This window comes from Lynx rufus, unplaced genomic scaffold, assembly GCF_022079265.1.
Source record: "Lynx rufus isolate CCGP_SWC_20201006 ecotype Redwood Valley unplaced genomic scaffold, mLynRuf1.p SCAF_13, whole genome shotgun sequence".
NCBI classification, from domain to species: Eukaryota; Metazoa; Chordata; class Mammalia; order Carnivora; family Felidae; genus Lynx; species Lynx rufus.
Window position 1 is genome coordinate 52,083,128 of NW_025814827.1, and position 14,314 is coordinate 52,097,441.

The 14,314-nt window shown below is 35.6% G+C and overlaps 1 protein-coding gene across 2 annotated transcripts in view; it reads left to right on the forward strand.

Moving 5' to 3' along the window:
* Positions 1–14,314, forward strand: part of SCFD1 (sec1 family domain containing 1) — a 118,216-nt gene that overhangs the window by 47,391 nt on the left and 56,511 nt on the right. For both annotated transcript variants that reach the window (XM_047075563.1, XM_047075564.1), the window contains exons 13-14: positions 47–120; positions 796–877. In XM_047075563.1, the coding sequence (XP_046931519.1) occupies positions 47–120; positions 796–877 (156 nt within the window). The remainder of the gene's footprint in view (positions 1–46; positions 121–795; positions 878–14,314) is intronic.

Sequence of the window (14,314 nt, forward strand, 5' to 3'; positions counted from 1 at the left end):
TATTGATTTTTATGTTTCTGGGATCTTTTTTTTTTTTCCTTCTCAGGGACTAGAGGGGGAAGATGAAGGAGCCATAAGTATGCTTTCTGACAATACTGCTAAGCTAACATCAGCTGTTAGGTAAGTAGGCAATATACGACCTTTAAGTCTGTCTGTTGATAAGGTTTATCTTGAAGGCTAAAAGTTGGCTAATATTTTTAATAATAGGAAACAGTAGGTAATGGCATAGACCTTTAAATTTAAAAAACTAAATTGTCTCTTTAAGCTGATTTAAGTTCCTTTTATATAGCAGATCATTTGCTTCTTTCACTAGTTAGAATTGTATAATGGGGATAATTTTACTAGGAAGATAGTATTGGTGATAAAATAATAACAACTTACTATTTTATCATTGCTGCTGTTATTATGTTAACTAAAGGTTAAGCATGTTCTTTCTGGTACTTGAAACCATCAAGGAGAGAAGAAATGTGTTTTAAATGTATATGTAAAATCATATTTCCATTAATCTGATTTTACTCTAAACCTCCAGATTTTGGAATCAGAAAGTGAAATGGTGGAATAATGATGTTTGGGAGGGAGATTACTTTAAACTAAGAAGTATTTTACTTGTATTAAAGTAGTGAATATTGTTATGTGTTAAAGCCTAGAGATTAACTTTGGTTGATATCAGTTTAATTTGTCATTTTATCACTACTTGTTTCCTCAGAGGAAACACCCAGGTGTGTATTTTATTAAGATCTATGTCATTTTCTTAGAAAATTGAATGGTTAATTTTTAATTTTTTGGTACTTGTAGTTCTTTGCCAGAACTCCTTGAAAAAAAAAGACTTATTGATCTCCATACAAATGTTGCCACTGCTGTTTTAGAACATATAAAGGTAAATTTAACCTACTCCCCAATATTTATGCATTCTATTTATGTAGAGTTTTATACTTTTTAAGATGGTTTCATATTCATTATCTCATTGAGGCCTCACTGTAATAATATGAGATAAAATTATCAAAGGCAACATTAGTGCCTTCATTTTTTGCAAATGAGGAAGCTTAAGAATCCAGAAAGATTAGTGATTTGCCAAGGTCACACGTTTAGTATATAAAAGTTACATCTGTGATATTTGTATTATGTTGTCTCAATATTGCTTCAGTACTACCTCTACACTTACTCTGTTAACAGTAGACCTGTGTCTGTCAGTAATAGAGATTTAGACACCCTTCTTACTATAGTACTATCTAAAATATCCATTAACTTTTAGTCTTAGATGAGTATTTTATTATTAAGGGTTCTTACTGTCTCCTGTTGTACTGTGATTTTGAGATAAATGGTTTGTATCTTCTATATGTTGTTATCATAGTTCTTTTATCTCATTACTTTGTTCATGATTACCCCATATCAGTCCTTCAGTATTCTGCTGTCCCTTATTCTCTGGACATGTAGCTGAATTTCAGTGAGAAATTGGCCATACACTAGGACGTGGTTATTACTGACCCTTGCTTTCCGTCTGATATGATATATTTGAAAAAGCAGTGTAAAATAGCTAAATATGTTTATTGCTTTTCAAAGATATTGATAACACCTTGAATTTATGGGAAAGGGACTTAAACATTTTTCTTTATTAATGATTTAAAAAGTCATAGAGATAGGAAGGAACTAATATAGATAGATAATGGACATTGTGCATCATGGAATTTAAACCTGCGTAATTTCTTTTGTTCCACATCTCAATATTGGTACTGGCGATTTTCATGTACCTACAGGGATCGAAACATAATCGTTCAGTTTATAGATGACTCTACTGATATTTTCCCTTCCATATTTAGCATCTCTGTAAAATGGGTAAAGACTGCACAGATCTGTTTGCCTGAGGTCATTGTCTCCTGTGGAGATAATATATATCATCAGGTGAAATACAACAGAGAGCTATATTGAGAATATCCTTCAGTAGGAGAGAAAAGGCTTTGCTTACAAGGTGAAGACTGAATCTAATGTAAAAAGTTTATTGCATCAAAACAAAATATAAGTTCTGGTTTATATCTGTTAACCTGTAATTTTGTACTCAGGATCTTATGATCCATTAAACTAATATTTTTTGAGTACTTGCTTTGTGCCAAGCAGTGTTGCTAGGTGCTAAGTGCAAGTAAGTGGACAAGTAAAAATAAATTCTAAGAAGTTACAACAGTTGTTAATAGTCCTGTGTGGTCTTTAACATTTACACTCTTCTGTGGATTTACTTTGACTTTAGTTTTTGTTTGTTTATTTTTTCATTAGTAAAGTTTATTGATTCTTACATTTTACTTTGTGACCTCAGTTCTCATAGCTGTAAAACCAATAAAATTACCAAACGGAGTTGTGTAACCCAAAGTAACTAATTATTATACTATGGAAAGCGTAGTTTTATCCTATTCATAAAACTTGACAAACATTATCCTGCTACAAATTTATATGAATTACTCCAGGTCAGAGACTAGAGCTTATGGTTTAAGAAAATTCTAGCTGACGTAATTGATTTATTCAGTCATGTTTATGGAGTAACTGTGTGTTATGCTAGGCCTTGGAAATTCTGTGGTAAATAAGACAAGTTATATATTCTCATGGAGCTTCTATTATAGTAACAATAAACAAAGTACCCAAATTAGAAAACAAGATAACTTCAGTCATTTAGGTGATAAGAAAACAAAAACAGGGTGATATGAGGTGATAGAGAACATCAGAGAGGGCTACTGTAAGTGGTTAGGAGTAAGTGGTTAGGGAAATGACCTTTGATGAGGTGATGTTTGAGTTGAGACCTGAACCACAAAGAGCTGGTTAGTGAAAATTCCAGGGCCAGGCATTCCAGGCAGAAGGACTAAAAAAGTGCAAAGGCCTTAAGACAAGGAACAAAGTTAGTGTGTTTAAGGACACAAAGGAAGATTTCTATTATTTTTTTTAATCTTTATTTTTGAGAGAGAGAGAAACAGAGCACGAGCAGGGGAGGGGCAGAGAGAGAGAGAGAGAGACAGACAGACAGAGAGAGACAGGTTCCAAAGCAGGCTCCAGGTTCTGAGCTATCAGCACAGAGCCCGACATGGGGGCTTGAACTCAGGAAAACGAGTTTATGACCTGAGCCGAAGTTAGACGCTTAACCGACTGAGCCACCCAGGCGCCCCAGGTCATAAAGGAAGATTAATGTGCTTATAGTAAGGAGTGAAAAAGTGATAGACTGTGGGATCAAGAGAAATTGGAATTTAAGTGTGATGGGAAGTCATTGGAGATTAATGACATGATGTGATTTGTGTTTTAAATAGAAAAATGAGTCTGAGTGATGGGTGAGTTCTGGAAATAAGTATGGAATTGGAAGACAGCTATTATAGCTGTCTAGGTGAAGAACTGTTTTTTTTAAGGCACAATTTACTATAAATTCTTTATGATTATTTACAATTTTATACTAATGATTTTATATGAGTTTTTCAAAATCAATGTGTGCTAATAGAGGCCATCTGTCTCAGGTATTTTAACATGCCACTGTGCATAACCTACATAATTCTTCTTTAAGACCTGGTAATTTGGCTTTCTTTATAAAAGAAGTTGTTTTTTCCGGGGCTGCTGATTGGCAGAACATTTTATGCTAACTAATTTGTCATTCACTGTGTTGTTAAGTGATTTTATATAAAAGCTACACATTTTGGGATTATTGTTTTGCTGTAACTCAAGGAAGACACCCTTTTGACAGGATCTGATTTAAAGAAACAGTGCTATACAGGACATTTCATTTGCAGAAGGAAAATAATGTCCCCTATAGGACACGCTGTTCCTTCTTGGGTCATTCTAAGAAACCCAGTCACTCAGAACGTTTTTAAATATCATTGATAAAGGAGTATATTTATCTTAAATATTTATATGTAAATTATAGTTGTATTTAATAAGCTGCATACTCTAAGAAATATTTTGATGTAAAAAATTCTTTTAGTATAAAAAAATTAGAATGTTTTCTGTGAAGAGTCTTTGTAATATTGACAGTCTCTTTTATTCTTCCTTGTCAAAATTAGGAAGGTATTCTTTCTTGTCAAAATTAGCACATAAATTCTAGTCCCATTATTTCTCATTACTCCTAGTTATAAAATTTCTTCTTAAGGTTTTCCATAATTATTAAATTTCCAACTTTATAATATTTACTTTTAAATGGCATGTTTATTTGTGCTTTTACCGAGCTACACCATCTACCTCTAGCTATAATGTTAATACAAACTTAATAAGTATTGTTCTCCATGATCTCTTGCTCTCATAACTAGAATTTATTGACGATTTGAGCTTCACTTACTTGCAAACTTTTACTCACCTAAGCAGTAGATATTTTTTATTACTATTGGCAAGAATATTATGACTTTTTATGCAGAGATCTCAGAACATTTCTTTTGCGATTTGTCTTCATTGCAGTTTTGCATATCTTTGGGGATGTTTAGATAATAGCTGCTTCTTACATTTCCTTAGATCATTTTCTGAAGCAGAATACTAGAAGAAAATAATTTGTTTAGAAGTTGTGGCAGTTATCTGGCAATCAGTGTTTTGGTGGAAAGCAGAAACAGCATACCAGTTTGCAACAACGTTGGCAATTATTATTACCTATGCTTATTGATACTCTAAGGATTTTAGTGGGTTGGGTGGTTAGCTTTGGTCTAATAGATGAAAGAGTAAATTGTTGAATTCTCATTTGTTTTGAGTAATCCATACCTTTTAAATCTCTTTTTTTTAGCATTTCTTTCATTTCTAATACAATTTGATTTCTAATACAAAACCACTTGCTGGTTGTTGGGGAATGGCTCCTGGGATTACTTAAATTATTTAAGTAATTTATAGACAAATTTTAGTTTATTTCAATTATTTTTGTCCCACGTGCATAGTCAAACTTAATTAAGTATTCTTTAGCAAGTACCTAATAAAAGGAAAAGACACCTATGTGTAAGTCATAGTAGATGAGAAATAGAAATGGCATTATGTGCTCTTTCCCCTAATGCCCCCACCTGAAGGAAGAGCTCTAACATCTGAACACTCCATCCCGATACAGTTGACAAAAAACAGCTGTTAAGCTATTATGCATTGAGGCGTCATTGGTGCTGAATTGTCATTTTTGTTTTGCTGCTTCTTGTAGAGAAAGTTAAGACGTACTGAATTAGATCTGCAGACTTAATCTGGTCAAGCAAACATGTACTACCTTAGGTTTATACTCTGAAAAGACTTAGCCCTTGCTAGCAATGCTAGCTTTTAACTACAGGGGGAAGGAGGCTCCTCCCTTTCTTGGGCTCAACTTCTTTATCTTTTCTAGGGGAAGATAAGCTTTAAAAATAAAGTAGGAGCTCCCTTAATTGATCTCTACTAGTCAACACACCAAATTAACTGATGGCCTTTATTCCTGTAAAACATAGTGCCTGCCGGCCACATTATGCCATGCTGACAACTGGCCACTAGTAAAAGGCGAAAGATTTATACGATTTGAAGAGAAACCAGAGTGTTGACAACTGGCCACTAGTATGCTTCACAAGTTGCATTTTTTGCTTACCTAAGAGTTACTTGTATTTGATTCCAATCTACGTATGTCAGTTGTTTAAGAAGAGGATTGTTTCTTTAAAACTAAGTTGTACACCTTAGAAAGACTTACTGAAGGTAGTGATTTAACTGTTGTTTAAATTAGTAGTAAAAAGGGGTGCCTGGGTGGCTCAGTCACTTAAGCGTCTGACTTCAGTTCAGGTTATGACATCATGACTCATGAGTTCGAGCCCGGCATCAGACTGTCTGCTGTCAACACAGAGACCACTTCATTTCGTCTGTCCCCCTCCTCTTGGCCCCTCTCCCACTCTCTTGCTCACTCTGTCTCTCAAAAATAAAATAAACATTAAAATAAAATTAGTAGTAAAAAAAAAAAAAACATTAAAAGATTAGAAAATTTTGAAAAATCCTAAACTCGCTTTGCAAGTATCTGTAAGGTTTTTGGTTCCACTTCAAAGAAACTGAAACTGGACATTATATGTGATCGTTATAGTTGTGCTTTATGCAAGAAAGAAAAAAATTCAGTGAAACCACTGTACTTAAAGAAACCACTGTACTAAAAGAAAACCACTGTACTAAGTACAGTCACAACAAGACTGACAGACAGTTGTGCGTTTTAGGTCTTAAGTTAAAAGGCGGTGTTTAAAATGTATATTTATACACAACACATATTTTTTTGTTGTTGTTATTCTTTACATTAATGGACTTTGATTAACTCATCACTACTCCCCTGATCACAGTAGGAAAGAAATTTTACTATACTAGAAATCACAACATTTCTTTAGCTCTATTTTAACTGATCGCTTTAGAGTGATGTCTTGCTCAGTATACATACCAAATGAATGTTCATGTGACCTTGGTGTCTTTTCAAGGCACAGGGGGCAATATATTCTGTAGGAGGAAGTCCCCAAATGACACTTCATTGTCTTCTACCTCTTCTTACCCAGATGAGATTGGTTACTTTCAGAACTTGACATTTTTTTCAATTACAACCAAAGGTAGCTCTCAAATGAGAGCTTTCACTTCTCACTCACTGTAAATTTTGGGAGACTACTTCCACATCTCCAAAAAAAACGGTGAAAATAGCCTTGTCATTGAGACCCAATTATAAAGGTTAAGTGAGAAGAAATAAAGACTTCTCAGAAGTCTTTAATATGACTTCAATAATAAGAACATAAGAACATAAACAGCCTAATTTAAAAATGGTCAAAAGATTTAAACAGAGATTTGACCATAAAAGATACACAGATGACAAGTAAGTTCAACATAAATAATCACTAGAAAAATGGAAACAAAAACCACCATGAGACCTCACTACACATCTGTTTAAAACATCTAAAATTAAAAAAGATCATGCCAACCTTTAGCAAAGATACAGAGAAACTAGAACTTTCATACACTTCTGGTAGAAATGCAAAATGGTGTATCCACTTTGGGAGATAGTTTATTAGTTTCTTAAAATGTTAAACAGAAACCTGTCACATGGTCCAGCCATTCCACTCATAGGTATTTACCCAAAACAAATGAAAGCCTGTGTTCAATGTACACAGCAGCTTCATTGTAATAACCAAAAACCAGAAACACCCCAATGTCCACCAACAGCTGAATTGGATAAATAAATTATAGTATATCCATACAATGGAATACTATTCAGAAATAGAAAGGAAAGTACTATTGTCACATATAGCAATATAGATGAATCTCAAATACACTGAGTGAAGCCACATTAAAGAAGAGTACATAGGGGCACCCGGGTGGCTCGGTTCCGACTTTGGCTCAGGTCATGATCTCACGGCTTGTGGGTTCAGGCCCGTTGTTGGGCTGTGTGCTGACAGCTCAGAGCCTGGAGCCTGCTTCGGATTCTGTGTCTTTCTCTCTCTCTGCCCCTCCTCCATTCACGCCTTGCCCCCCTCTCTCTCTCTCTCAAAAATAAATATAAAAAAAATTTTTTTTAAAGAAGAGTATATAATCTGTGATTGCATTTACATGAAATTTGTAAAAATGCAAGCTAATATGTAGTGATAAAATGCATATCACTGCTTGCCTAGGCACCTGGAAAGGAGTGGGAGGGCCAGAAGGGAGGCATTACAATAGGGAAACTTCTGGGCAATGAATGGTAGGTTGATTATGTGGATAGTGTTCATGATTTCATGGGCATATGCATATGTTAAAACTTAACAAATTTTGTATTATGTGTCAGTTATATTGCAATAGAAGTGAAAAATTCGAACAAAGTGTTCATTTATTTCAAATCTTTTTTTTTTTTTAATTTATTTTTTTTTTCAACGTTTATTTATTTTTGGGACAGAGAGAGACAGAGCATGAACGGGGGAGGGGCAGAGAGAGAGGGAGACACAGAATCGGAAACAGGCTCCAGGCTCCGAGCCATCAGCCCAGAGCCCGACGCGGGGCTCGAACTCATGGACCGCGAGATCGTGACCTGGCTGAAGTCGGACGCTTAACCGACTGCGCCACCCAGGCGCCCCTTCAAATCTTTTAAAAAAAAAAAAAAAAAACAACTTTTTTGGTGTGTGTAGTCCTGTTAGTTTAATTTTGCTTTTGTTTCCCTTACCTGAAGAGACATATAAAAATAAAAATCTTTTGCGCCACAAAGGAAACCATCAACAAAACAACAAGGCAACCTATTGAATTGGAGAAGATACTTGCAAATGACATATCTAGTAAAGGGTTAGTATCCAAAATGTATAAAGACCTTACACAACTCAACACCAAAAAACCCAAATAATCTGATTTAAAAATGGGCAGGAGACCTGAACAGACATGTTTCCTAAGAAGATACACAAATAGCCAATAGACTCATGAAAAGATACTCAACATCATTCATTATCAGGGAAATGCATTGAGAGAGCACCTGTCAGAATGACTAAAATCAAAACCACAAGAAACAGCTAGTGTTGGTGAAAATGTAGAGAACAGGGAACCCTTTTGTGCACTGTTGGTGGGAATACAAATTTGTGTAGCCACTGAGGAAAACAGTATGGAGGTTCCTCAAAAAATTAAAAATAGAATTACACTATGATCCAGTAATTCCACTGCTGGGTATTTACCCAAAGAAAACAAAAACACTAATTTGGAAAGATAATTTCATCCCACCATTTATTGCAGCATTATTTACAATTGTGAAGATATAGAAACAACCCAACTGTCCATCAGTAGATGAATAGGTAAGATACTAGGTACACACACACATGCAATGGAATATTACTCTACCAAAAAAAAAAAAAAAAGAATGAAATCTTGCCATTTGCAACAATACGGGTGAACCTAGAGGGTATAATGCTAGTTGAAACAAGTCCATCAAAGAAAGACAAATACCATAATTTCCACTCATGTAGATTTTAAGAAACACAAAAAAGAGACAAAACAGACTGTTCAATACAGAGAATAAACTGGTCGTTGCCAGAGGAGAAGTTTGTGGGGGGATGGGTGAAATAAATAAAGGGTAGTAAATGTACACTTAACCATGATGAGCACTGAGTAATGTGTAGAATTGTTGAATCATCATATTGTATACCTGAAAATAATATAACACTGTATGTTAATTATACTTTGATAAAATAAAAAATAGCAAAACAAAAACTTGTGTAAATCATAGAGAAAGCCAATGATTAATTTGGTAATGCGAATTTTTTGGCTTTAGATTTAAAGTGACCTAGAAAAGCAAGAAATAGGATATGCTACATAATATGTGGCTAGAAAGCCCAGTAGATCTTTACAGATTTTTTCCCCTTATGGAAGTATGCAGCAGAATAAATACAGAGAAAAGTGAATTGACATGAGGAGTAAAATGTTTAAAAGGACATGCATTCCTTATTTTTTCTCATAAATTTCTCATATTTATTTATACCTCAACTTGTTCTACAGAATTTGAGGTAGCTTACAATAAAAGCACATAGAATAGTCAAAGAGAGAATAATTAATCAAAGTCAAAATCAAACATAGCCCTTAAAATTTTTTTCTGGCCCCTGTTTTCCATAGTCCTTCATGAGGCTTCTATGGAACATGAAATAAACTAGAAGGAACATTGGGACAGAGTTATACATAGATTCCACAAATTAATGGTGAGGTTTCTTCCTTGGTCACATTAAGTTAGAAATAAAATTTACCGTATCCTCTGGTCTTTTATGTCCATGAATGCTTAAATAGGAAATGGAAATTTAATGGTCAACTTTTAAGTTAGTTGTTTCTTAAAACAAATACACTTTTTAAAGCAATGGGTTTTTTTAAAGGTCAGTTATGTTGAAGTACTGATAAGTACCTCAAGAATCAAATTCCATGCTCGAGTTACGTACTGACTGTGATACTAAATGTTAATACACACGCACAATTTTATTAGGTACTCTTTGTATTCACTACAAAAGTAAGTATATCTTTTTATTTTATTTTAAATTTATATCCAAATTAGTTAGCATATAGTGCAACAATGATTTCAGTAGATTCCTTAATGCCCCTTACCCATTTAGCCCATCCCCCCTCCCACAACCCCTCCAGTAACCCTCTGTTTGTTCTCCATATTTAAGAGTCTCTTATGTTTTGTCCCCCTCCCTGTTTTTATATTATTTTTGTTTCCCTTCCCTTATGTTCATCTGTGTTGTCTCTTAAAGTCTTCATATGAGTGAAGTGATACGATACTTCTTTCTCTGACTAATTTCACTTAGCATAATACCCTCCAGTTCCATTCATGTAGTTGCAAATGGCAAGATTTCATTCTTTTTGATTGCCGAGTAATACTCCATTGTATATATATACCACGTCTTCTTTATCCATTCATCCATCGATGGTCATTTGGGCTCTTTCCATACTTTGGCTATTGTTGATAGTGCTGCTATAAACAATGGGGTGCATGTGTCCCTTCAAAACAGCACACCTGTATCCCTTGGATAAATACCTAGTAGTGCAATTGCTGGGTCGTAGGGTAGTTTTATTTTTAGTTTTTTGAGGAACTTCCATACTGTTTTCCAGAGTGGCTGCACCAGTTTGCATTCCCACAAGCAGTGCAAAAGAGATCCTGTTTCTCCACATCCTCACCAACATCTGTTGTTGCCTGAGTTGATAATGTTAGCCATCCTGACAGGTGTGAGGTGGTATCTCATTTGTGGTTTTGATTTGTATTTCCCTGATGATGAGTGATGTTGAGCATCTTTTCATGTGTCGGTTGGCCAATCCGGATGTCTTCTTGCAGAAGTGTCCATTCATGTCTTTTGCCCATTTCTTACTGGATTATTTGTTTTTTGGGTGTTGAGTTTGGTAAGTTCTTTATAGATTTTGGAAGTATATCTTTGTTTTAAGTGCATGTAAAATCCTTTATATTCTTTTGAGTCATTTTATTTAACACCTATGAAAAAGTAAAAGTGAAAGGTGTTATTATTCAAAGCTACACAGATTTTCCCAAATTTTGTAACACTGTTAAATGTGACCCTTATGTTCATTTGTTTACCACTGTATGCATGTGTTTTGGATTTTATTTTTTAACTAATAGACTGTTTTTTGGAGTAGTTTTACATCTGTAGAAAAAAATGAGTGAAAAGTACAGAGAATTTCCATATTCCTCTTTATCACCTACCCCCCCAGTTTTCCCTATTATTAACATTTTGCATTTGTGTGTGGTACATTTGTAACAATTCATAAGTGAATATTAATACGTTGTTATTAACTAAAGCCCATAGTTTTCATTAGGGTTCACTCTTACTATTGTACATTCTCTGGGTTTTGACAGATGTATAATGACATGTATCCATATTACAGGATCATGCAGAAATAGTTTCACTGCCCTAAAAATCATCTGTGCTCTGCCTACTCATCCCTATTTCCCTTCCCCTGAGTTCCTGTCACCCATGTCTTTCTACTGTCTTCACAGTATTGTCTTTTTCAGAATGCCTCGTAGTTAGAATCATGAAGTATTTCAGTGTCTTAGTGATGTGAGTCTAAGACTTCTCCAAGTCTTTTCATCACTAACACTTGATTGTCTGGATGTACCAGTTTGTTTATCCAGTCAGTCATTGAAGGACATCTTGATTGCTTTCAACTTGTGGCATTTGTTTTTCTTTTTTTTTTTAATTTTTTTCAACGTTTTTTATTTATTTTTTGGGACAGAGAGAGACAGAGCATGAATGGGGGAGGGGCAGAGAGAGAGGGAGACACAGAATCGGAAACAGGCTCCAGGCTCCGAGCCATCAGCCCAGAGCCCGACGCGGGGCTCGAACTCACGGACCGCGAGATCGTGACCTGGCTGAAGTCGGACGCTTAACCGACTGCGCCACCCAGGCGCCCCTCAACTTGTGGCATTTGTAAATAAAGTTGCTGTAAATGTCCCTGTGAAGATTTTTGGGTGGATGTGTTTAACCCATGAGGTTGGTTGCTGGATCATATGGTAAGAGTATGTTTAGATTGGTAACAAAACTACCCACTGCCAAACTGCCTTCCAAAGTGGCTGTGCTCTCCACCAGCAGTGAATGAGAGTTCATGTTGCTTCACATCCTTACCAGCATTTGGTGTTGTCCATGTTGGATTTCAGCCATTCAAATATATGTGTAGTGGTGTCGCATTGCTTTAATTTGCAATTCCCTAATAACATACAATGTGGATCATCTTTTCATATGCTTACTTGCCATCTGGGTCTTCTTTGGTGTGGTGTCTGGGCTGTTTATTTTCTTATTGTTTAGTCTTAAGCATTCTTGGTATTATTTGAGGAAAAAGTCCTTTAAAAGATGTATCTTTTGCAAATATTTTCTCTGGTTGTGTGGCTTGTCTTTTCATTCTCTTGGCAGTGTCTTTCACAGAATAGAAGCTTTTAATTTTAATTAAGTACAGCTTACTGATTTTTTTCTTTCATGGATCATGCTTTTGTGTTGTACCTAAAGAGTCTTCACTATATCAAAGATCATCTAAATTTTCTTCTATGTTTCTCCTATCTTCTAGGAGTTTTATAGTTTTGCATTTTACATTTAAGTCTGTGATTCATTTTTATTTAATTTTTGTGAAAGGTAAGGTCTGTGTCTAGATTGTTTTCTTTTTTTTTTTTTTATATATATGAAATTTATTGACAACTTGGTTTCCATACAACACCCAGTGCTCATCCCAAAAGGTGCCCTCCTCAATACCCATCACCCACCCGCCCCTCCCTCCCACCCCCCATCAACCCTCAGTTTGTTCTCAGTTTTTAACAGTCTCTTATGCTTTGGCTCTCTCCCACTCTAACCTCTTTTTTTTTTTTTTTTTCCTTCCCCTCCCCCATGGGTTCCTGTTAAGTTTCTCAGGATCCACATAAGAGTGAAACCATATGGTATCTGTCTTTCTCTGTATGGCTTATTTCACTTAGCATCACACTCTCCAGTTCCATCCACGTTGCTACAAAAGGCCATATTTCATTTTTTCTCATTGCCACGTAGTATTCCATTGTGTATATAAACCACAATTTCTTTATCCATTCATCAGTTGATGGGCATTTAGGCTCTTTCCATAATTTGGCTATTGTTGAGAGTGCTGCTTATGAACATTGGGGTACAAGTGCCCCTATGCATCAGCACTCTGGTATCCCTTGGGTAGATTCCTAGCAGTGCTATTGCTGGGTCATAGGGTAGGTCTATTTTTAATTTTCTGAGGAACCTCCACACTGCTTTCCAGAGCGGCTGCACCAATTTGCATTCCCACCAACAGTGCAAGAGGGTTCCCGTTTCTCCACATCCTCTCCAGCATCTATAGTCTCCTGATTTGTTCATTTTGGCCACTCTGACTGGCGTGAGGTGATACCTGAGTGTGGTTTTGATTTGTATTTCCCTGATAAGGAGTGACGCTGAACATCTTTTCATGTGCCTGTTGGCCATCTGGATGTCTTCTTTAGAGAAGTGTCTTTTCATGTTTTCTGCCCATTTCTTCACTGGGTTATTTGTTTTTCGGGTGTGGAGTTTGGTGAGCTCTTTATAGATTTTAGATACTAGCCCTTTGTCCGATATGTCATTTGCAAATATCTTTTCCCATTCCGTTGGTTGCCTTTTAGTTTTGTTGGTTGTTTCCTTTGCTGTGCAGAAGCTTTTTATCTTCATAAGGTCCCAGTAATTCACTTTTGCTTTTAATTCCTTTGCCTTTGGGGATGTGTCGAGTAAGAGATTGCTACGGCTAAGGTCAGAGAGGTCTTTTCCTGCTTTCTCCTCTAAGGTTTTGATGGTTTCCTGTCTCACATTTAGGTCCTTTATCCATTTTGAGTTTATTTTTGTGAATGGTGTGAGAAAGTGGTCTAGTTTCAACCTTCTGCATGTTGCTGTCCAGTTCTCCCAGCACCATTTGTTAAAGAGGCTGTCTTTTTTCCATTGGATGTTCTTTCCTGCTTTGTCAAAGATGAGTTGGCCATACGTTTGTGGGTCTAGTTCTGGGGTTTCTATTCTATTCCATTGGTCTGTGTGTCTGTTTTTGTGCCATAGATTGTTTTCTTTTACATTAGATGTCTGATTGTTCCATCACCATTTGTTGAAAAGACTATCCTTTGTCCATTCAGTTACTTTCGTTTTTCTGTCAAAGATGGGTTGACTATATTTGTGTAGGTCTACTTCTGTACTCTCTGTTCCATTGATATATTTGTCCTGCTTTTCAGCTAGTAGCACATGGCTAAGTATTGTAGCTTTATTTTAAGTCATAAAATCAGGTATTGTCAGTCCTCCATCTTTTTTCTTCTCCTTCAGTATTGTGTTGGCTATTCTGGATCTTTCTTATCTCCATATAAACCTTAAAATCACTTTGTTGATATCTACAAAATAACTTGCTGGTAGTTTAATGGAGATTG